Raw genomic sequence first — 24,928 nt, 5'->3', positions numbered from 1 at the left:
ATCCAAGAAACAGGCTTCCTCTGTCCTTGAGAATTCTGTTCAGTCACCGAAAGCAGGTTTACCTTCATGCAAACTGCTTGTTTAATAACTAGACGGTCCTGCATTGATTAATCATGTATAAATCCTGCCCATATTGGACTGTTTTATTTCTCTTAACTAAAACTAATTAGGCTACTGCTAACAAGCTAACAATTTTAAAATTAATGTAGTTCTCAAATAGGTGGTTTCAATAAGTAGAAATTATATATTTTGGCCACAATTGTTTTGATATTTTTCCAGTTTTTTTCCATTTGAATTACTGGGAAATTCCACTCTTTGGTTGAACTGGTCTCAACTGGTACACATACAACTAGTGATGAGAGATCACAATGCTCTAGTTTGTGATCTTTAATGGATTTTACTTGCCGGTTTCTATTCATTTCCATGCATTATGACAGAATTGCTGGAGACTTAAAGATTGGTAATCCATCACTCCAAATCATGTGTTTATAACTTACATAGCTCTCAGTGCAGACTTAATAATAATTCATGTACAATAATGTACCTTGTAAGTTTAAATAATAATAAAATAAGCCATTTTACAAGGTAAATGCAGACTTGATGTTGAGTTTGATTGATTAAAGTTTCAAGAGTCTGCTGATCATTTTTCATACAAGTAAATGGAAACTGCTGACAGCCTGGAAGATGTAAAATACATAAAACATTTTCTTTTAAATCAGAAACACTCTAATGTACATCAAGTATATTCAAATTAGGCTAAAACGCGTATTAACACAGGTACCATATGTGGCCCTTCAAGTTATGGCTCTGCTACACACTCTTTATATTTTGTGACCTTGCACCACCTTGTATTTAAGAGGTTTGTGATTTTACAATCTGTGAAATGAGAGACCAAAGACTCTTAATTTTCAGATAAAAAAAAACATTTAATTATACACACCATACATCTGTGCAATGAACTTCCTCGCACTGAAAAGCATCTGTTCACCCTATGAATGTTAACTTGGATAATGAGTCTAAATATGCAATCCGTATAGATATCCAGCAGCGTCGTATTCTGTGAATCTAAAGCACTCTGAAGTGTCGAAGAAAAATACCACCCTAGGGGTGTGGTGTTTTCACCATCTTGCTTCCACCCATCAAATCTGTTCAGCTGTGTGCAGACAGACTGCGGGGCATGTGTGCTGTGGGTTCGTCCTGCGACTGACCCATGACTTAACTGGCTGTCACAGGGAGTGAACGGCTTGCCAGCGAGCAGCTGTGGCCTTTGTGCCAGTGTCAGGCCTCTGGCCCTCAGTCCAAGTGTCTCTCTGTGCGTGAGGGACATAATAGTGTCACTGTTGGTGGTGCTAAATAGCCCGTTTGTTGATGTTGAAGATCTTGACAGAGTGGTCGGCGCTGGCACTGGCAAGCTGGACCCAAGAGCCCTCCTCCTCAACTTCACTCTCTCCGTCAGTCTGTCCATCCGTCTTTTTGTTCCCTCGACCTCCTCGGCCGGCCCTGGGCCTCCAGCGGAGCCTCTTGACCGTCAAAGCATGGCTTTGTCTGCCAAAGTATGCGTGATGTAGGGAAACAACCAAAACTCTGGATGACAGAACTTTAGACAACATCTAGACTAATCCCTCCACACACAATGACACAATTTAATTTACATCTACTGCCAGTAACCATTGGAGGCCTTTCAAAGTTGCATGAACTGTGTGTGTGTTGTTAGGATACAAGACGTCTGTTTGGCCATAGATGCTCCAGTCGTGTCCTCCGGCAGGCTCCTCTGCAGGGCTCCAACTGTACAGCAAGATCCTGCCGCACTCCAGGCCCACTGCAAGCAGGTAGCTATGGAAGGCACCGGAAACACATGTGATGATGAAGTCAGACTTCTGCATCGTGTACACACAACGATATATTCAGTATTGATTTGCAGCCTCAGCAGGTCCAAAGCTTCCTGGTAACACTTGAGCATAGACTCTACTGTACTGAGTCTATTGTTGTTAAATATAATATTGCAAAATATTCTATGATCAAAATAAGAACAGTGCTTTGTCTAATTCTGCCTGCAGAGTATGTAGTGTATTTGGTTGCTGCGAGCCATTTTAGTTATTAGGAATCCTCAACCCATCTTTAAAGATACAATGGTCAATAAAGTGATACTTGCTCTTAAAAGGTGGCCACAATACAAAACTAAACTAGAATTACAGCCTTGAGGTTGAGGAACCAGTCAAGTAGCAGTTAACATCCGTGTCCATCCAAAATAGTCGGATCCAGAACCTCAATTCTCCATTTTTTGGTTAAAAGAATTAATTTGACTTCTATGCACCTTTTATTCAAAAAAAGAATAGCTCCCAGGTCCTTCCCAAAAATACTTAAAATGTTAGAATAAGACCAGATCTGGGTAGGAGACGAACAGATCTGGGCAGAATAAGACCAGCTGTGAGTAGAATGAGACCAGTTTTAGGAAGAGTCAGACCAGATCTGTATATAATAAGAGAGTCTGATCGGAATAGAATAAGGCCAGATCTAAGTATAGGAAGAACAGATGTGGGTAGAATGAGACCTTGATTCAAGTGGACATTTGTACCACCTTTACACCCTGTATTGGAGAAACATGTCCTGATGATCTATATTCCTTTGTGATATTGCTGCTCATGTGACAGCGCTACTACACAACTGTCACTTTTTGCCATCAGTTCATCCTCAAGTCCAAGCGGACGTTTGTGCCAGCTTTAAAAATTCCATCCACGCATTCCTGAGATATCATGTTCACCGGAATGGTATAGATGGACAACCCAAAAATATAATAAAAATACAGAGTTGTGTGTGAGTGTACCTGTTATCAGAGCCGAGTACGGGACAGAAAGCCACAGCAGTAGCAGAATCTCCCACATCCAGGATGGAAGAACATGGTTTAATGTCAGTAGGAAGCACCGAGTCACCAGAGTCCTCTAATCCGCACCGTCCCCACACTATCACCTGGACATACACAAACACACACACACACACCAACTGATGCTCACTACACGAATGCATTCATTTCATTACAACGTCATTGTGCAACCATCACTATATCACCTTTAAAGGAAAAATAATTACCTTCTTATCCCGACTGGATGTCACAAAGTATTTGCTGTCTGGGCTCCAGTCACATGACCAGATGATCCGGCTGTGTATGGCTGTGTCCTTCCCTGTGTGTGCATACAGCGAGAACTGGGGCTCTGCATGGATACAAACAAACAGGTACGGAGATTACATAAAGAATCCATTCCAACTCATGCTATTATCAATCCCAACATTACATTTCGTGTGGCACATTTCATGATGATTCTAGCATGACATCAGCGTGTCTGGATCCCCACCTCACTGCTCTGTAGCTGGAGAGGCTCTCCCGAGTGACAAATAAACAACCAAACAAGACAGAGAACCTCATTGCAGCCCTCCATTTCAGTCACTTTTGGTTTATGACCTGCTGCTGTTTATTTCCCCAGCCTAAGTCATTTCAGACCCCAGATTGGTTTTCCCCAGAGAGCTTGTTTGTATGCTGGTGGCAGCCGCCTGTCTGCTGCTCTCCACTCACACACACACACACACACATAACCGAGCTGGAGTCTACACACAGCCGTAAAAACCACAAACGTCTGAGTTAACCACCATGTCCTGTCTATGTGCTCACAACCGTTTCGCCACAAAATGCACACATATCCGTGTGATGGGGTGATGTTTGGGACACACAGGTGTAGCACGTCCTCCCATTAACACTCTAATCCGAGGACCAGTAGGGGGATGATGGGCTGTTCAGTCCGACCTTGAGTTGCATTCAGTCGAGACACAATAAGCAGAACACATCAGGAACATAAGAGAGCAGCAGCATGAAAAGGACGCAGATTAGATAAACAGCGGCACACACACAAAAAAAAAGAAGAAAAGGGTGGAGAGGAGGGTAATAGTGTCTCCATGATGAAGATGTATGGGTGACCCTCAAAGGAGAGGAAGGAGGAGGAGGAGGAGGAGGAAGAGGAAGGGAGGACGACGTAGTTAGACAAAACAGGTAAGAGGAAGAGCAGAGAGGAGAGGTCAGAATGGAGGGAGTCAGTTGGTTTGATCAGCTCTGACTTCATTTAACCTTCCCTTGTCTGGTCTGTGAGACTTTGTGTGCGTCTGTATGTGTGTGTGTTCTTCACAATCACCTTGAGTGATTCAGCAGCCAACCAGAACAGACGGGACACCCCTCCCTCCATGACTCCCCAATCCCTCTCGTCGTCTCTCACAAACACCGTCCCTGCCTCGGTGCAGTCGTCTATACGGGCAGACGGGAGAGTGCAGGACTGCTTAGCCTCTGTCAGTGCCCATTAAGACCATCCTGAGCCGCCAAAAGAGCCATAAGATGCGTTACTAGGTGCAGGTGGGGGGTAATCCTCTGGGCTTAAACGTGTACTGTTCACCTTGAGTGCAAGATCAGGTTATTTGTCCAAGTCGAGGTGTGAGGATTCTTTCATACAAACAAACTCTCCAGGAGCATGCTTGCTTACACACTAACAGGTGTGGGACATGAATGGAAAGTAAGGATGCACACATCCCACTTTTTCCTCCACCATTGGCCAACAGAAGTCAGTATTACTTTCTGTTTGTTTCAGACTTCAACCATCTTGTTCGACAAGGTTTATAACTGTTTTTATATAATGAAAGCTAATAACAAACGGGACTTAATGTGGTATCTGTAGCTCACATCTAGTCAATACCAGATCTCTGTGTCTATATTGATCAAACCTCCAGGAATCAGACACACAAGCGAACTTTAAAACTCCTACTTACAGCAAAGTGTAAGAGGAACCTTAAGGAGCAGCTCTCAAGTGATCACGTGATTAATCACATGTATGTTCAGAGCAGAATAGCCAATCAGAGAGATTTTCTCATAAGTTTGAATCCTTAAATGTCCTCTCCACGGTTATTCTGCAGTTTGTGGTTTCAATAAAAAAAAATGTAATTCTATTTTTGTGAAGTCATTAATCAACATGTTGAATCACCATCAAACATGAACACATATTGATCATACACAAGGAAGGATTATCAAATGGATTCATTAATAGGAAAATGGCTTAAAAGGGAACTGGACCGGGGCAGACATTCTGACGCAGGCAGCGCTACAACAGAGACGTTATATAATGAGGGGGATTGTGCAGACAATGAGGACGAGGTTCTTGTTTCCACCGCAGACAAAAGAAGAAAAAAGACAGAAAGTGGTGTATTAAATGTTCAAATCAAATGCAAATAGTAGACTATAATATGAGAAAAGGCCTGGCTCTAGAGGATTCACTTACATTTCTCAGACCAAGTGGATACCGACATTGATGACCTTTCAGACACAAATCTCTTCCTCTAAATATTCATGTCATCAACACTGAGATCAGACTGAAAGAGAACAGACTAAATGAGCGATATGGAGCTATAAAGAAGGCTTTTAGATTGATGTTTCTCCAAACAAGGGCAGCTCTAGAAATGTATTTACAGCATTGATCGTTTCCTTCTTCCTCTTGATCCTGACATGATGTGCACACAAGCACAGATTTGATGAGCTATCACAATCCGTTGCAAGTTTACTATTCTGACAAGCCCTCTGGAAATAAATGAGGTTGAACAAGTATACAGGAAGGCATCTGTTCTGCATTCATCCCTTCGTACCTAATATCCAAAGTATTAGGTGCAATGATATAAATATGTTTGCTATAGGGGGAAAGTTATTTGTTACTTTTAGTCAATTTACATACATGTGCTGGGAAAACATGGTTTAATTGAATAATTAATCTTCCTTTATTAGCTCCTTTTTGGACTAGTTTCAGTCAATGCATCACTTGTTTGGCTCTTCTACAGTATTAATTAGGGGAGTCTTTCTAATCAGGCCAGCTTGACTTGGAATTTGATTTGGAACAAATCTGCTCAGTGGGTTTACCTTATTTTAATTAATTGGTTTTAGGGGAGCTGGTGTTGTCTGCTAGCTAGGCTCCAATATTGTCTCTTTGTCTTAAAATTAACTCAAACACATTTTTAATCAAGCTAAATTCATTGCAAAGCACCATGAAGAACCATCACCTCATCCTGCTGTAATGCATTTGAAGGCAGAACGATGCGATTAAGGTACAACACCGATTCTCACCTGGACTGTCAGGTGAGGGCGGGTTGCGTCTCCATAAAGACCAGGTGCGATCACGGGAAACAGCCAATAGGAGCCGTGCATCCGGTGAGAAGGCCATCTGGGTGACTGTGAGGGTGTGGCATGGCAGCGTCTGCAGCTGGCGCCACGTGACTGTACTCCACAGCAGGACCGCTGCATGCTCGGCTTTAGATGCCTGGGAAGACCGTTTAAATACGTTTATCTACAGAGAAAAACACATCCTCCTCATCCTCCGCCACCACACTCCTTCCTGTAGCCTCCTAGCTCCGATGCTAACCTCCTCTCCCCTTCCATCAGGACCAAAGCACCAAACCTGGGGAGCCTTCTCCATAGCTGCACCCTCCCTCTGGAAGTCTCTCCCAAAACACATCACACTGCACCAATCTATCCACATTTTAAACGCTACTTAAACTCATCTTAGATCTGCTTTTAATGTGTGACTAATGCTGCATATGATTGTTTGTTTCTATTCTAACTGTATTTTAACTGTAAAGCATCGATCTTCATCACACCGACCTTGCATGCGGATGCCACCACCGTCCTGGCGCTGTCTGAGGCGAGACAGAACATCTCAAAGCCGTGGCCGTACCTGGAGGGGAACAATCACACACACTCCAGTCATGAACAGGATTTGTGCAAACAGCCGTCCCGAAAGCGTGGAAGGACAGACAGGATCTGAGAGACAGACGGGTGAAGGGAGGAGGACAACAACGAAGAAAGAGCTCCGGGACTGACAGTAAATGAAGTATTCTCTTTGCTGTCAGGCTTGCAGGCTGAAGCCGTGGCTGACAGGTAAATAAGCAGACAGAGTGTGAAATTAAAACGCTGATCTGCGATGACTGGTCCTTCTCCCGCTGACAGAGATGAACAATGACGACGCTTCGGCTCATCACTCGCAGCCTAATTACTTTTAGCGTGCCGGCGATCACCTGCTTGTTTTAAAATGTCATTGAGTCAACAAAGTGAAATCACAGTCTGTAACTCAACGGAGAGAAATTCCAACCGCCCCGACCACAAAGCTGTTCTAAACCCTGCGGCAATTTGGCCGATACGCCGAGAGTATTATTTATGCCACAAAAATAATTTGGCCACTTACTCATTTTAATGTTTCTATTATGCGCTAAACGATTCAAAAGGGGCGATGCCAAATGGAGGTCGAAAAATGCTTTTCAACACACACAATGCCCACACCTTGAATAAATGTCCACGCCATACGTCATGTTTATGGCGGATTGACAGGTAAATGGATTTAACATTGGGCACAAATGGAGGCGATATATTCAGGCTGAACAAGAGGCCCGTGGGATGGCAAGAAGCTGATTGGCTGATGAATACAAGGGGGGGGGGGGACAACCAAGGGCTTTGGGAAGCTCATCATTCTCAGTTACAATAAACCCTTTGGGCAAAACCCAAACAAACACAATTCTATCTGGAAATATTGCTTCATTATGAGTAATATGGAATCTCTGGTGTCATTATAGGGAAAGGAAGTATATAAAAAAAAGAAGAAATATGTAGTGTGGATTGATATTGTATTATGTGTCAGGGGACTCCGGATGTTGTTTGTATCAGCAGGTAAGAGAAACTAGAGCCAAGCGGAGAGGGTTTGGATTCGCTGTTAGCAGAAAGACATTTGGATACTCACAGTTTCTGAACCTCAGGCCAGAGTGTGTTCTGGAGAAGATGATCCTCTGGTGGGGGCTCTACACACACACACACACACACACACACACACACACACACACACACACACACACACACACACACACACACACACACACACACACACACACACACACACACACACACACACACACACACACACACACACACACACACACACACACACACACACACACACACACACACACACACACACACACACACAGTTAACTTCAAAAATCCTTACATAACTGTCATTTGCAAGGCCTTGAAAACTGAGCTGTTTTAAAATTAAAATACAACCAGTTTCTAATTTACTAAATGAGGATTACACCCAAGTGGCCATTATAATTTCCCTCTTTTAAATCCCTGTCTGTTAACCCAAAGAGCGACAGATAGGATCCTGAATGTGTATACGTGTGTGTGACTGGATTACAAATTAAAAAGGAGAAGAACAAAAAAAAAGAGTGAACTAAAAACTACATGGTAGAGCGAGAACAAGATTGATCGCCTGGAGACAATGTTCTCTCTCATTCACACACAGCCTCTTAGCATTTAGCTCGCATGAAATCCTCAGCCCTGCAACTTGACGCCATGCTATTTTGAAACAACTGCAGCTTTATCTCCAATTCTTAACGGCTGCTGGCTTTGAGGGGGATCAAATGTAGCCCGGTGCCGATCCTCTCCTTCACACCACGGGCTCAGCACAAGCCCGTGCTGCGTTCGTGTTGCATGTAATTGAAAGCTAAACTCCTTGTGTTTTTTCCCGTTGGTCATCGGCATTCCATTTTGCCTAATTATTAATTTGTCTCCTCGCCTGCGGAAGCCAATCAAATGGGCGAAAACGCATTGTTGGCGACAGTCTCTGCACTTGGTTGCTCCCTACATAGCCCGGGGTTATCGATACTTAAACTTTGCAATCACATAAGCCCGCTTTCTAATTAGCATTGCAGATTAAGAGGTGGCTTCAATCATGCTGATGACAGCCCTTGACATCCTCTCGCCCAGGGGTTTTAAAGCACCACGCTACGTTCTCTTCATTTTGACTCTAATCCATTTTTCCATCTGCCCCCTTTTCTACAACTAGGTTCTCTATTTTGCCTTGGTTTCTCATACTCTTCTACTTCTGTGTGCTCTCCTCACATATAATCAATGCCATTTCCATTCCCAAACCTGTCCGTCTTCTCTCACATTTGGGATTTTTTTTTAGTAATGAGAACCTGCAATTTTCTTGTCTCATGCTTGCTTTTGCCCTTTTTCCTCCCCATCACCCCTTCCTCTTGTCCCCTCTCCAGCTGTAACACCATCGGCCTCCAGCAGACCTCAGGCATTGGAGGAGTGGAGCACTGTGAGAGCTGTAATGACTAGATGACTAGTAGCATACTGGTCTTTTATAAGAACGACACGCAGACTGGAACTCATAAATGTGCACAGGGGCTGCTGACTGGATAACAATGTGGAATATGAATCAGGCTGTGGGGGAGACAAGGGGGCATTTTGGCTTTAAAGTGATTTATCCGGAAGGTTTAAATTAAATGAGGATCTACCGAGATGGCTAGTAAATCTTAGAAATGGCCGTGTTACGTTGGAAAACCCTTGAAAGTGTTGTTTTTGCAGGTTTACAGTACCAGTCATGATAAGTGGGTGGAAGTAAGACTCCTGGTATTGATCAGATACACGGTTGAAGCGCTCCGCTTCTCCACTGGGTTTTGGGGCGAGGTCATCTGTAAATGAAAACGACAGTAAATATATTGGACTCTTTAAATATTACATTGCATAAAAGGAATGGAAATAGTAAACAAATAGTTAATTTAATGAGGCACAGCTGTCTCAAACTATTGTATGGAGCTCATGAAAATTGATGATCACATAAAACCTGGTCCCAACCCTGAAGCTGAGCAAGTCTTTTACCTTGAAATACAGCCTTGTTAGACAGACCCAAGGCAGGTGTGCTGGCTCCTTCTGGAAGGTTGGCAGTGTCCTGGCAACGAGCAGACACATGAATCAATCCACCAATCAATCAATAACTAGGTAGGAGTGGGCCGTCCACTCAGCACATTGTTAAGGTTGGAAGTGGAAGAGACACTACAAAGAAAGGTTTAGTGAGACCTGATCTTTAGACAGAAAACTATCTCTGAGAAAAGCAGATTATCTCGTGGAATAAAAATAACTTGAAAATAGTAATTTATTTCAACACTCACACTAGATGCCAGCAGATTTTCTCTTGAGGTACCAGAGATGTTGGCAAAGTTCTCAACGAAATTAAGAGGTGCTTGAAACACTCGCAGGACTTTCTCATCGGCTCCCGACACAAACTGAAACCTCCCAACCATTGCCAGACACTGCATGTCGTATCCGTGGATCTGCGGCCGGGAGATCTCATGCCAGGTCGCCTGCAGGGTGAAAACAACATTGGAAGACACTGTAAAGATGCAGATCTGGTGTCTCCTTATAAGACAGTTCGCCTGCCAGAGCTCAATATTCTTTCTTAAAACCCCAAATCAACTTGGAAATGTGCGCACATGGATCAGCCTTGTATCCCGCCCTCTTCACAACCACAGTTAACCATATATGGTCAATGCAAAGCACCTCATGAATGTGTATGCATAGAAATGAGCCTGATGATCAGTGGTTCTTCACAAGGAATCACGGCAACTACCAAGAGGGAGATTAAGAAATAGATTTTTTTCACACAAAAACTGATGTGCTTGTGGATCAGGTGGTCTCTGGACACTTGTTCCCTCCTAATTCCTCCATTCATGAAGTCCTAACAGTAACAGTGCATCTATCATGCAGCAGAACGCATAACTTTTTGCGTGGGAAGTGGCGTAACGGTTATAAATCTCTGATGCTGTGGAACTGTGTTTCTTGGCTCTACATCCTGCAACCAAGCCAAACATAGATGTCATCTTCAGATTGAACATTTCCAGTTTAAGATGCAAAGTGTGTGCACGAGAGAAGATGGAAGGCTTTCTGCAGGACTCTTTAGGCGACCCATCAATCCCTGTATCTCAAGTCGTGATTCCTTCCCTTCAAAAATAAATCACTTCTAAGAAACTCTTTATTTTTATGTCACAACCTACTAAAATCCAATCAGGGACGGAGCCTAAACATATTTTAGCAAACTTGGCAAGTAGAATATATATTAGGTGCAAACTTTATCCCACACAGGTTAATACACCTAGTCAGTGTCAGAGGAGAGAAGCATACTAAGTAACTGTTGCTCACAGCCTCGAGACAAGAAATAGAGAAGGATTAATTCTAATGTCAACATGTTGACAGCAGGTGCGTGAAAACTCATTGCCCCTCAACATTAAAAAAAGATTTATATTATTTAAATGTTGAAAAAATATTTATATTTTTTAAATGTTGAAAAAATGTTTATATTATTTAAATGTTGAATGGCCGCTCTTCATTTACACTATATTGAAGGAAAACATCAATAGCAGTGTTTTATTAAATCCTCTTAAATGTATTATTATTTTTCTTCAGGAAAATGTAGTCTGTGTGTTATATTAACAGTTTATACATATTATTCCTGAAAGGAGTGAATGATATATAAGCTGTGAGATTTTGCTATATTATTTATACCAGGGTTACTATTCCTTTAATATCTTTAATTGCATTGGGGCATTGTGGGCAATGTTACATTAATGAGCAGGACTAAATGGCAATGTTAGAGTACTTGCATCAATGTGATGAATTAGTATAGATGGTACTGTCGCTAATTTTCAGCTACAATAAGCGTTGCACTTTTTCTTCTACATCAACATGTTGTAGGTGATTTCTCAGGCTGTTTTACCTGTTTGTCATCTTGTTTCCTCCATGGCGTGAAGAGTCTGGTGGTCTGGTCCGAGCCCACACTGAGGATGAACTCACCCTCAGGATCCCAGCTCAGGTCCTGGACTGCATTAAAGTGACCTGATATCACAACACCAGGCCTCCATAGTCCCTGGGCAGGCAGCATTACAATAATCAGTTTACAAATTTCAACATCTGAACCTCCCAATTAAATTCCCCTCTACAGTAAACACACATCACATGACTAGTGTGATTGACGACGACATGAAAGCGGTTTATTATAATTATTATAATTTGAAATATACGAATATATATTTGTGCTGAGCTTTAAATTCACCTTCCAAGCAGGTTTAATTTAAATGCAGTTATCTCTACATACTATATATACTTCCATTACATTACATGTCAACATTTCTATTATAGCTACAAAATACTGGCATTATTTTTCCATTCAACAGTTTAAGAGTCACTCAGGCTCACCTCTTTGTCTTGGTCTTTGCACCAGAGATGAAGCGCTCCGTGAAACGCGTGAGCCACAATCATGGAGCCGTCCGGACTCATCTGGCAGCCGTAGAAACCCAGAGTGTTGCCACCGACCTCCCCTACACGCACCTGGTGTGAAAGAAAAACATAGGTTGTAGGGAAATAATTAATGAATCAACTCATCTGCCTTTTCAACACACTCGTATCTGACATCAGGTGGGTGAAGAGCATTTGGTTTCTGGGTCAAAGAGGTTTAAAGAGGGAGGTGCGTTAACTGCCACATATGGAGAAAAGGCAGCCGAGTAAATTTAGGTTATTTCTGCAATTTCTAAAAGTTATGAATTTATTATTATGATATTCATACATGCAGCACATTGTCTAGTTGTTCTTGCAAACACCTGGGTTTTGTGTAAACCTACAGGCTTGATTCAGAAAAGAAGTGAGGAGGAGTGAGGGAAAACGTTTTTTAAATCAGTTCTCAGTCTCCCTCCAAGACTTATCAACTAAGAGCTCTCATGATGGTGGATTGAAACAGAAAAAACAACAACATAAAATTAAGCTGATATGTCAAATGAGAAATTATGCAAAATGGGACTTATTGGAGTTGAATAAACAGCCGTGTTTTTTCTCACAAAATACATTTGTCTCCCAAATTAAAGCAACTGCAACGCAGCATATCACACTAAACAAATAATCATGGAATATTGCAAAGCCTGAGACTCCAGAAGTATTTATTGGCTTTGGGTGAGAGCCTGTGACCCCTGCATCATGCTCATAGGGCAGCTCATATAGAGAGTGAAGGCCCCTGGACTATAAGCTTCCACTGAAATAAACAATCCAGTTATAAACACCTATAATCGCTGCCTCAGCTAAGGAGAAATGCAAGAAAATAAAAATCCCTCCATTGGGATTCTGACCACCCGTCTAATCTCAGACCTTGCTTTTGTGTGTAAAGACAATTCTGGATTGAATTACGTGGATTAAAACCACTACCTGCGACAGAAAGCCCATCATGATTTAAGTGCAGTTACCAATTACACTGACAGAAGAAAATGCACAATTAAACTCTGTCTGAGGTCAATCTAACTCACATTAAGTTACATTCATAACTAACCTTTTTATCAAAGCAGGGAACAAAAAAAGGAAAATAAATAAACAAGTGCATTTTAAGTAAGAAGACGTGAAGGAAGCAAAACAGAGGATTAGAACTAAAAATGAACAATAATGAAATAAAATATCAATATCAATCAAATAGAAAGCGTCTAATTAGTTCTAAAAATGTACAAACCGAATTCCAATCTGTATATATTCATCCTTTCATTAACATTAATATCCATAGAGAACAGAAATTACGTACTAAAATAGAGAAAACAAGAAAATATGAATATCTCATCCTGCAGAAGGATTCAATGCAGGATTATGGCACTAGACAGAAATAACTTGAAACAATGTGGATATCAATCCACAGGAATTCATGTTCAAGCAAATGAGTCAATATTTTTGACCTGCAAATGGCTTGTAGGAGAAAAAAAGGTGTTCCATCCCTGAAATATAAAAGGGGAGGGCAAGAGAGTAAGGGAAGACGCATTTATATTCACGGTCATGTCAGAAATCTCAATACTCAGTTAATACTTAAAGGTTGAGGAGGTGATTCTAATAAGAAACACTTTCTGGTATATTATTTGAAATCCTCGTAACGTACCGATAGCAATGAATAAATGAAATGCTCCGACATAAACATAAAAACCCCGTCCAATCAAAAATGTTGGGCCGGAGAAAATAATTGGACGGCCTGCCTGTCTGTCAATGCTTACTTCCTGATTGCACTCTACCGATCTCGAGCACTCGTTTGGCATTCAGGGGGAGCAGCTTTGAAGAGAGGTCTGAGCGAAGGGGGCGGGGCTTTTTCGTTCGGCGATGCCTCCAAAGTCAAAGTCTCTGTGGTTTTTCCAAGATAAACTGTCTACTCAAGGACTTTGAGAGTGTTTTGTTGACCAGGCTAAGGTCTCACTGAGGAATTAAAAAAATGAAAAGCTTTATTGGGCCCTGAGGCCTTGGGGGTAAACAGGGCCAAAGGGGGAGATCCATTCAATAGCAGCAGAACCAACCCTAGAGAGCGCGATACTGCTCCCACAAATCTCCTCCATCTTTAATTAGCTTGTGCCTTAAATGATATGGACATTGGTTGTAAGGAAATATGAGAATTGCCAAATTCACACTTGATTCAAATCTATGAAGATGTACAGCTTATCTTTTCTTCACATTGGCACGTAGAGTGAGAGCATGTTCAGCTGCAGCAGTGACCTGAGGCAAAACCCCCAAGATCGGACATGCATCAATCACATGTTAAACAAACATGCTGAAAGGGCACGCTCAAAGACACCGGCAGAGGCACCGACATATCTTCGCTATGTCTACTGTATTTGGCGGCAAAGTGGTTTCCTCAATCATCCGGCCTTCTCAGGGAGCGTGCATTGGTCATCGATGACCTTCAAAATAATGCCCGTCTGCAGCCTGAAACACAGCGGAACTAATGGCGGCAATAGAGGCACGCCTTCACTTGGAATGGCTCCGTCCTCCAGCCATCCGGAGAGCGAGCGAGACGGGCCGAGGGGGAAAAGGGAGACATTCTAGGTATAAACATAGATGTGAGATTGAGAGAGAACGAGATGCAACATTAAGCAGATTGATTTTAAAATTCTGCACACAAGAGCCCGCCGTAAATCATGCAAAAACTCACAGAGGCAAAAAGCCGTCATCTGTCTTGTTTACGAGCGAGGGAACAATATGGATGCACGGCGTGTCTTATCACTGGCCAGCGGGGCTACGGGGGAGGAACAGAACAAGGACAGAAAAGAAGGGGAGGCATATATCATTCTTTAGAGGAGAGAAAGAGGGTGATGGGTGCTGAATGAGCTTAGGCAAGGTGGGAAAACCCATGCCACATGGAGTACAGGCTCCCAAAAATCAACCTTTCATTCTGAAATACCGACCGACACACTGAGAGATTGAGTCTTCTTCCCTTCAACTACTCTTAAAGTTGAGATGTGCAACATTAAGTGAGCTTTGAAAGCTTTATCGTAGGCAACTGGACTTGCTTTAGGTTTGTGAAGACGTTTCGACTCTCAACCAGGAGGCTTCTTCAGTTCTGACTAGTGGGGAGTTAAGGTATTTAACCTCTTCTAGGGTCTTTAACCTAGGCTGCCACAGCAGAGGAGTACGGGCCCTAACCAGCCCCAATTAGTATGCAACTAAACTGGATGAAGCCAACCTGACAACCTTGATAGACAAGGAGGAGACACCATCCACACCAGTCCTCGGGTCATCCACCTCTTTAGATAGACCCGTAAAACCGGACAGGGAACAAATATGCCCACGACCCTCCCCAAGGCGGTCGACACTGCCACGCTGCGTGTAGAGTGTGCATGGACTACAATCTTCCTGCCCGCCTATAGGCTTGGGAGTTACACTGCACCAGATGTTTCCGTACCGGCCGCATCATTCCCGACGCACACCAGCAGCTGTTCAGTGCATCTGATGGGGGTCGTGCGTCCAACGTAACATGCCAGCACACCAACTGGGCAGAGCAGATGTAATTTTGCTTCGCTGCGTGGGGCGGAAGAGAAAAAGCATCCAGCTGTATAACCCTCAACCTAAAAGAACGGTCACAGGCAGTTAACCCCAAAAATCATACGTTGTTTCATCTTATTTGTTGTGTTATTTAACAGTCTGGATGGTTTTGGCTGACTTGCTTAGTTTGTAGAGATGTCTGCCTTCTCTAAAATATAATGGGACTATATAGCACTTCGCTTTTGTTGCCAAAATATACATTTTTGAAACAACCATCGTCCGTCTCCAAAACTAAGAAACTCACACAAAAATAATCTAGACTGATAAGTAGCACTATACGTTAGAGGGAAACTATGTATTTAGGATTTTAGGGTGATATGTCCCTTTAAGTTCTTGGGAACAGCCACATAAACACACACATACGCGTTATTCAAAAATATTAACTCTTTGTTTTTAGTAACTTCTCGATCAGCCATGTGTCAAGTGTGACTTCTGAGAGTCTCTCTCCAACACAAACACACAGACAAACTGACGATCCCTCCAGGCGCAGTCGAGGCCCACTGTGGTCAGTCTGAGACGTTAATTACCAGCGTGTCTCGTTAGTAAGATGTGCTTTACGCAGCGGTGGACCCTGGCCACCCCACTGCTCACCCTGCTCTCCATTAAATCTCACCAATTACTCTAATCAGCGTGAAGAAGTGGAGCACTTCTTTGTTAAAAAATCAGCTAATTAAGATACACGTGGCGCGTCAAGTTAGCGCAGCGGAATCTGCTCTGCCGACAACTTCAGCGTCCGATAGAAAAGCCTTTGTGAGACCGATTCAGATGAAGGGAACCAATCAAAAAAAAGGATTAAAGGCCTTTGATTCTATCTTATGTGAAAAGGCAGAAGCAACATGTAAATACGTAAATGTGTGTGTGTGTGTGTGTGTGTGTGTGTGTGTGTGTCTGTTTCAGAGGTTAAGCTTCCTTTGTAGGCAAGGAACCTGTCAGTTCAAAGGGTTTGAATCTGTCATTTGAAAAAGAAAAAGGGAAAAAAAGGGGTCAGAAGCAGCAAAAAACAGGAGGAGAGAAGTGCACCTCCACATTCAACAAAAAGGTTATCGGGGGCAGAGGGTGTATTTTATTTTTGGCATCAAGAAGAAAGGTCTGAGCTGTGGAGGGAGATTGGCCACACCAGACGTGATTTCAAACGGCTACTGCTGCTTTTCATTTCCACTGACCACCTTTGTCTAACGACACTGAGAGGAATATGTGAAGAGAATCGGCGCTGGCTTCAGGCTCTAATCACCGGCCCTTTGTCAGGAGAGGAGAATCAAGACTTTCACGGTCGCTCCTTTTTGCGGTCTTTGTCGCTCGTCACTATGGATGTGAACGACGGGATCAAAGGCAAAAAAATGTCACCGGTTAGAAGGGAATCTTTCCCATCACCTCAGATATGATAGCACTCAAGGCGCCCGCCGCGGCGAGGTGAGCCATTTCTGTGCGTATTTATGGATATGTTTGTCCGTCCGTCCCTGAGTATGTGTCGTTTGTTTCTGTCAGGTATGTGGAAAGGTGATCTGAGGTACTCCTGATCATTTGCAAGCTGCAGATGGGCAGAGAACGGCTTCTTCTTCATCACGCACACTTGTGTTAAATTTAGCCACATTCCGACACAACAGCAGCTGTTGGGAGAGACGAGGTGGAGGAGAGCGACAGGAAAGCAGGAGAGAGATAATGTGTGAGAGGGAGGCGAGACGGGGGAGGGGGGGGGGGGGTGACGAGGTGGAGGACAGAAAGTGACAGAAGGCGGGAGGGGGGGGGAGTGAAATTGAAAGACGGCTCATGGAGTAAAGAAATTGTGAGAAAGGCGCTGCGGGCAGAAGCTATGGCATGTCTAAAATCCCATGTTGGCGGTGTTGGGGAATGGGCCTTAGAAGAGGGGGCTCAGTGTGAGTGAGTGATGGAAGGGAAGATGGGGGAGTTCAACCGCGGCTTGTCTAAACTCACAGGCTCGGTGCCTCTTCATCACTGTCTATCACTTCTATTCCAGACACCTCAATGTCAGGGAGAGTGGAAACCGACGCAGGGACACTGACAGCAGGAGAGAGAATAGTAGCGGAGGGCTCAAGCTCCCGGATCATGTCGGGGGGCTGCTGAAGGATTGGTGTGTGGGTCTGTGTTTAAACCCTGCATTCCCTGCAAAGAGTGACTGATGCACTGATGTGTGTAGGCTCTTTGTATCTGCGCACACACTCCTTGTACAACACTCACCTGCTCCACCCAGACTCCAGACCCCTCCTCCGGAGCCCAGAGGATCATGGTTTTGTCCATGGAGGCAGAGAGCAGACTCAGTGGCTGTTGCAGCACACCGCCTGCAGGGGGAGATAAAGAGAGTGGGGGGGTTGAGCTGAAGGAGACTCTTGGTGAACCTGCAGGATTTCGTCTGATTTTGCACAGAATCCGACCCAATGGCACCAATTACAAGTAAGAATAAACACATAGAAAAAGCCAATCTTCCGGCTGATGATCGTTAGGTCATATAGAGGCATCGGTATTAAACTGAGACTGTTTCATAACCATTTAAAAGTTCCTCACATGAACTTTTAGGACGTTTTCCAGCTCAAGAGAGGAGAGAGGATGCGAGGGAACACACATATCACGATTATAATCTATGCTTGATGATAGTAATGATTCGTGTTTGTAAGGATGTCAAAATAATTAAGACAAAATAATGCGATTACGATTTTTGAGCAAAATAATTGCAACTACCTTTTCTCTCATAAAAGAGCAGGTTTTCTTACTTGAAGAATCCGAACACAACGATGTGTGATGTAAACAAAAGCTGGGGTGGGTGTGAAGTGATCTCGATGTAATAGGATTTTAAGAGTTTAAAGAGAACATTTAGCACATCAAGCAGCCTTTTTCCCTCGAGAGCTAATTAAGACAATAACTTTTCACACCCATCTTTCCTTTTTTCCCCCTTTTAAATTGTCACCGTTTTGTGCTGTCTTTTGTAAGCAACAGCGTTCTAAGATAAGGGGAGAGAAACACTCTATCTCAATATATATTCATTTCCACAGGCTGTAGAAACAGAAGAGGTTGAAATGTTTAGAGGTTCGAACTATGTCAGAAAGTTTTAACCACTTTTGCAGGAACTCACTGCCAATTAACTGAAACTTTTGTGAGTTATGAACAATCCCTTCCCTGTTTTTTTTTTTTAATCAAGGTACCTTTGTAGAGAGGAGGCTGCCAGTGGACTCCATAGACCCAGTTCTCATGGCCTGCCAGGACCGTCTCCAGAGACACAGCAAACACAGAGGAGACGTCTGTAGCAGGAACAGAGAGGCCAAATGAAGACCGTGTTATACCACGAACAAGAGAAAGGCCAACTATATGTCATTCTTATTTTTCTATGAAAAATCAATAAGGTTATGCTACACTGATAAGACAAACACGCATGGTTCTTTGTGGTGGTAAGTAACCACTTTGTGCCATTATACCGTGAAAAAGAGTCTATTCATTTGGTTAATTAGGAACCTTTTTTTTTAATATATAAATCAAGCCTGTACTCACCTCTGTCCTTCACTTCAAAAAGGTCCTCTTTCATTCTGATGATGGTGTGATCGTCCTCTATGCGGGCGTCTGTCCCAGACTTGGCACAGAGCCTCCACACTCTGATGAGGCAGTCCTGGGAACAGCTGGCTAATAACAGCTCCCCACCTGAACGAGACAGAGAGAGAACATGGCAACCTCCCGGACTGAAAGACATTCTCTATTAACTCTTAAAAAACACCCCATGATGAAATGTTGGCAATCGGCCTTTGTGTTATTCACTTTCCGTGACGAAAGGTCTGTTATTATCAAATACTATTATTTCTGTTGCAGCGTATAGCAACACTAGATACTGACCTCGAAGCAGAGCTCATGTTTAGAGTGATGCATAATTGAGCTAAAGGATAAAAAGTTTTGCTTCCTGGTTTGTAATGAGGCTCCCCTAGTTTGTCAATAGGCTCCCGCTGTCAATTTAATTATTCAATTATTTGTCTGAGCTGTTATCGAGGCTATAATGCTGCTGACTGTGACATGGCCAGGAAGACAGCAGGAGCACTGGCCAAATATAAACAAAGCTCGAGCCACTATCTCCAAGAGCTCCCGTCTGTCACATTATGCGTTTAAGGTTTAGTCTAATGGCCACTGGCCCACAGTTGCTTCTGCCAAGATAAACAGACTCCTCTATTGCTAGCACCAAAGGCCTCCTGAATGCTGAGAGAGGCTGGAGGAAGTCCATAATCGTGTGTCGATCATGATGTAATGACATCAATGATGAGGACAATGATTGTTCTCTGCCAAAACTGCTCATGTTTCTTTAACTTGTCAGAGTTTTTTTGTGGAATACTGTTTTTAATACTTGTGATGATTTAAATTACCCAAGGCTTCAACTTCAACTTAATCATGTGTGTGGAGGTTTTTTGGTCATTCAATTTTTAAACACATTAATCACAACTGTGACTTCAGAGTCGGTCACTCTGTCGACACGTTTTATTCATTATTTAAAAAAAAAAAATTTATTTGTATTACTTTAGTTTTTACTTCTATTTGTGTGAAGTACATTGTGAGAGATGAAAGAAGTCAAATTCCTTGTGTGTGTGAATATGCATATGAATATGCACAGTTGTTACAACTGGCACTGCAGTCAAATGAGCGTAACAGTTCATATGAATTGAAGGTGTCAGCGTTGCCTGATTATAATTAAACCAATAAGGCTTCATGAATCGGAGTCACACAACCAGACCTGCTCACCAGATGTTTTTGAGTAACAGCAGCTGGAGACTCAGGGGGAACTTTTTCTTGCTAAGCCAGCAAATATCAAAACACAAGTTAATCACTGTCAGTAAACGCTTTGAGTCACTGCTCACTGACGCGAAGGAGGGACAATGGTGAGCTCTTGTTCTACAGACTGCTGCCTTGCTGCTACAGGTAATGTGATATATGCAAAGGACACTCTCAGTGCTTCGGTTAAAGTTTGAATGAGAAGTGAGTTCAGATCAGTTAGTGGACAGATGGAAATGTCCTTCAGGAACCATAAAATTACAACATATAATCAGCTGATTTTATACTAATGCCAAATTTATTCTACAATAAGGATTGATGGGATGAAAATCTAGATTTAGAAAAATAGGATAAACGTCGAAACACGAAAACAGAAAAATAGCATCCTGCTCTGAATGCCAGCGGTTCACAGCTATGATACACTGCACCTGTAGTGCTGCAATTTGCCATCTGCCAGGTCATAATAGAACAGAATGATTTATGTATGTAACTACTATCACAGTGGCGAGAGGGGTTTTTGTCATTCCTACGGGGATATTTCATATAAACAAACATTCCTCCGTCTCTTTGCTGGTAGCTTGGCAGCGTGGAGTAGGTCATAGACTGTGAGTGGGAAGGAGACATTGGTGGAGAGGCCTGGTTAAGGGGATGAAATAGCTTTTACAGAGTCAGAACAGTGCAGTAATGAAAAGCCCTTGAAGAGGGTTACACAATGAGTGAGAGCATTGGATTGGATCCATGCATTGCCTTGTGCTTTCATGATCCTGTGAATAGCACAGAAGCTGGTGACACTGGACTCAAAATAACTTGTTTAAAAGCTGCGTCTAGTTTTGGATTTTTTCTAAACGCTCCATTGATCTAAAAAAAGGAAGATTGTCTTTTTGCTTGCTTGCTTTTTGCTTTAAGAAGGTCAGGAAGCACGTGTCTGTCTTGCTCATCAAATTCTCTCTCAGCATTCAGCCAAACAGACGTTATCTGACTCTTTCAAGGCCCAATACTACCCAGTTTGCAGGGCTGCTTAATTTAAACCAAAGATCATGAAGAACAAACAATAAGTCTTCTGAAGACTTGTTAACAGAGAGTTATTTTATAATCGTATAGCAGTGCCAACATATCCTGTATATTGTATTTCTATCTGACTTCTATCATACTTCTGAAACAGCAACACTAGCATTCCTCCTAAACGGCAGCGCTCACCTAGAGATGCCCAGGCCACTCCACGAACCCAGTCTTCATGCCCTTGCAGCGACATGGTTTTCTGGAGCTGTTGTAGAGCAATTAAAAAGGTTAATTGTTGCTGTCACACTTGAGTAATTAAAACGAAAGTGTTGACATCGGAAATGATGTATGAGCCCCCGACAGAGTATCGGCCTGTGCTTACCTTTCCGTTAGACTGTACATACAGATGTACCTGAGAGTTATCGCCCCCACAGGCCAGTATGGGAACTGCGAGAAAAGAAGGTAAGGTTTTCCCACAGTCATGTAAGCTTACACACACATTGCATACATTTACATCATGGTTTTATTAAGAGGGTTGAGGTGGAAGGGAAGGATGAAGCACAGCATCAAACAGACAAAAGGCGTGTAGAGCAAACTGACACGAGCCACTTCAAATGCAAGCTGCATTTTGAACAGGGCATTCTGTTACAGATGCTAAAGCAGTGGTGCAAATAGAGACGGATGACATGTGAGGAGTCTGTGTGTGTGAATGCATGTGGAGCACAACTTAAAGGATGTCTATGTAGGAACAGCTTAGGCTTACCTCTGCTGCCTGGCAACAGTGCCAGAGAGACATCCATCATGAAACTGCTGCCAAATGATAAGGTATGGAGGCACTCAGCTGAGGAACACACAAGCACATAGAATTAAACTTTCTGGTGTCCTTCGAGAAATACTGCTACACTACAATATAATATAGATTATGTTAAATGATATGGGTTTTTTTTCTTCGTTTTGTGTGTGAAAAGAGTTGCATGTTCCTGTTGGAAATATCTGCCAAAAGAGACATTTTTGCTCTGTCTCCCTTTATGTGTAGAGGCCAAGGGTCTCTCAAGCTGTCACAATCTAACATAACATGGATAATATTTTTATCTGGAAGTACACCCCAAGGTTACGCCCCGTCCGTGTACACGCACGCTCAACTTCCATGACTGTCAAGCAGCATCAGTGTTCATCTGCGCTGACAGGTGGACAGAAACTTTCAACAAAGAGAAGATGTTCTGGGTGACAGCACAGGGAAAAAAAGGGAAAAGTAGATACGGACGACAGCTTGGAACGCCATATATATATTAAACTAGGTGAGGAAATTAAAGCAATACTGTCGTACAATTAATTTGGCTGTGGTGATCGTTTCAACCCACATTTTTGAGGAAATTAAAATCTTGCAAGGAGAGATCTGCCCAAAAATATCTCCCTTTTTCTCACTGACAGATTATTTCACCTGTTCTGCCTGTGTGTTGAGTTTGTTTAAACAAAGACAGTATTGTAAGTGTATGTAAAAAATATATATACATAGACACAATGTCATAGCTGTGATGCACACTATGTTCTGCAGCACTGCAGAGGTGATGCAACTGATCATGTTGTTTGTAAATACTGCCATGTCGTCTAGCAGCCACTAGGGGGCAGATAGTCTACCTGAAAGTGAATGAATAAAATTGATAATTTACTTATCAAGTAATGTGCGATTCATTATTTCTGGATAGACTCATTAAAATAAAAGGGCAAGGCTCCTCCAGTCTGCATGTCAAAGTGTCCTTGAGCAAGATACTGAACGGTATTTGCCAGTTTTCTTTGTGTCTCCTACCTTCTTTGGCTTCATTGCAGAGCCACAGTCGGACGGTGGAGTCAGATGCTGAGGAGGCCACTAGAATCTTTGAATCCTCCACATAGATGGCATCTACAGCACAAACTGGACCAGTGTGGCCCTTACACTGCACCAACTGGGTGAACTGGAAACAGCGGAAACAAACAACAACAAATTTTAGGAGATAGAAAAAAGAGAGATAAACACCGTGTGATGAAACAGATGGGTTACCTTCCCATCCTGAGCCTCCCAGATGATGAGCCGATTGTCTGAGCCTCCTGAGACAAGGTGACTCTCTGCAGCTGTGATGACAACAACAACAACAGCACAGTTATTAAGTAAATATTAGATATATGGCTAAAGTTGTAGTTCTAGTTCATTTAAGTTTGGTAACAGTTTGTGGAAGAGTTTCTAAGATGGAAGGGGAATGCTCGTCCAGGTTCGGTGCAGAAGGACAGCCTGTAGACAGCACTAGTTTTGGACTTAACTTCTCTCTCAACTATTCATCATAATCTGAGCATGGTGACAGGCAGAGTGGCACTATGCACTGGAAGTCAGTGTGGTGCTAGTGGGATCAGAATAATTGGACAGACAGAGAGAAAAGCCATTTCAATTGAGGTCCTCGTCCCAACATAATATAATATAATACAATACAAATGAATATAATATCATATAATACAATTCAGCAGGTGCTTCAGTTTTGGCTCCCATGAGGAAAAAGTTGGGCACGACTGCAGTTTAGACCGTTTACGGTGAGTCACACGCCACAAAGGTGCTTTACACAAACTGCTTGAGATCCCCACAGACCCGAGGTCAATCAATTTGTTAATAATGGCTTCATTTCATTGTTTTCTGTCCCTGTTTTATGACGTGCTTTTAAAAAAAATACACCTCAAATATCTCTACATTATTAACAGGTGGCACTATTTATTCAGTTTGTGTTGTCAGTCATTTTGAAGTAGACAGAGACATATTTCATCTGTCTGGTTTGGTTTTGCACAATAACCAAATTCATTGTAAGTGAAACTTTTCTGAAATAATAATACCAATCTTTCTGGGGGGGTTTCTGATAACAATAATGACACAACTAATAACATGTTGCTACTTTTGTTGGTAGGATCAGCATTTAAACCATAATGAGGACGACGAGCTGAAAACTTCCCACCGTGATTCCATATTATATAACCATTAAATCTCTCTTTGTTATGGTGGTAAATCAAAGAGCAGGTCACATCCATCAGAGTGACAGCAGGTCCTCCACTCACCACAGTCCTCTCTGTGGACCCACCGGACCGTGTTCACTCTTCCTGTGTGTCCGTTCAGCACAGCCACGACCCTCCTCTCCTGAGGTGAAACCAAATAGTGCGTTAACTTAGGTGACGGACAAGAAAATGTAGTTTATGTGTAACGAAGTGTTGCTCGGTTATCGTTAGCTATCACACCATTACAGCTTTAAAGAGGAACACAGACAGATGTTATTACCTGCGGGTCGTACAGAGCCACAGAGTAACATGTCCCAAAGGCAATTATCCCCCCACGACCCCAAGAAACAACGTTGGGAGTCCTGTTTGCACAGCAAGCGACATGGCATGTTTCGATTACGGGCGCCGCCATCTTGGAAGCTGTAGTTG

General features: G+C 42.8%; 1 protein-coding gene across 1 annotated transcript; it reads right to left on the bottom strand.

Annotated features, from left to right (window-relative positions):
- Positions 1 to 920: 920 nt before the first annotated feature.
- elp2 (elongator acetyltransferase complex subunit 2) lies at positions 921 to 24,928 on the bottom strand. The gene is made up of 22 exons (XM_084032893.1): positions 24,780 to 24,928; positions 24,563 to 24,641; positions 23,529 to 23,599; positions 23,298 to 23,442; positions 22,254 to 22,331; positions 21,873 to 21,937; positions 21,689 to 21,755; positions 19,235 to 19,381; positions 18,892 to 18,987; positions 17,933 to 18,033; positions 12,104 to 12,235; positions 11,625 to 11,774; positions 10,024 to 10,215; positions 9,734 to 9,803; positions 9,451 to 9,546; positions 7,806 to 7,863; positions 6,677 to 6,749; positions 6,143 to 6,335; positions 3,088 to 3,209; positions 2,825 to 2,967; positions 1,720 to 1,833; positions 921 to 1,545 (listed from the first exon to the last, which is right to left on the bottom strand). The coding sequence occupies exons 1-22, from the start codon at positions 24,909 to 24,911 to the stop codon at positions 1,350 to 1,352; spliced, it is 2,520 nt and encodes an 839-aa protein (XP_083889019.1). The 5' UTR covers positions 24,912 to 24,928; the 3' UTR covers positions 921 to 1,349.

This window comes from Eutrigla gurnardus (assembly GCF_963514095.1).
Source record: "Eutrigla gurnardus genome assembly, chromosome: 17".
NCBI classification, from domain to species: Eukaryota; Metazoa; Chordata; class Actinopteri; order Perciformes; family Triglidae; genus Eutrigla; species Eutrigla gurnardus.
The sequence above is the reverse complement of the archived record's forward strand: the minus strand, read 5'-3'. Positions and strand labels throughout refer to the sequence as shown.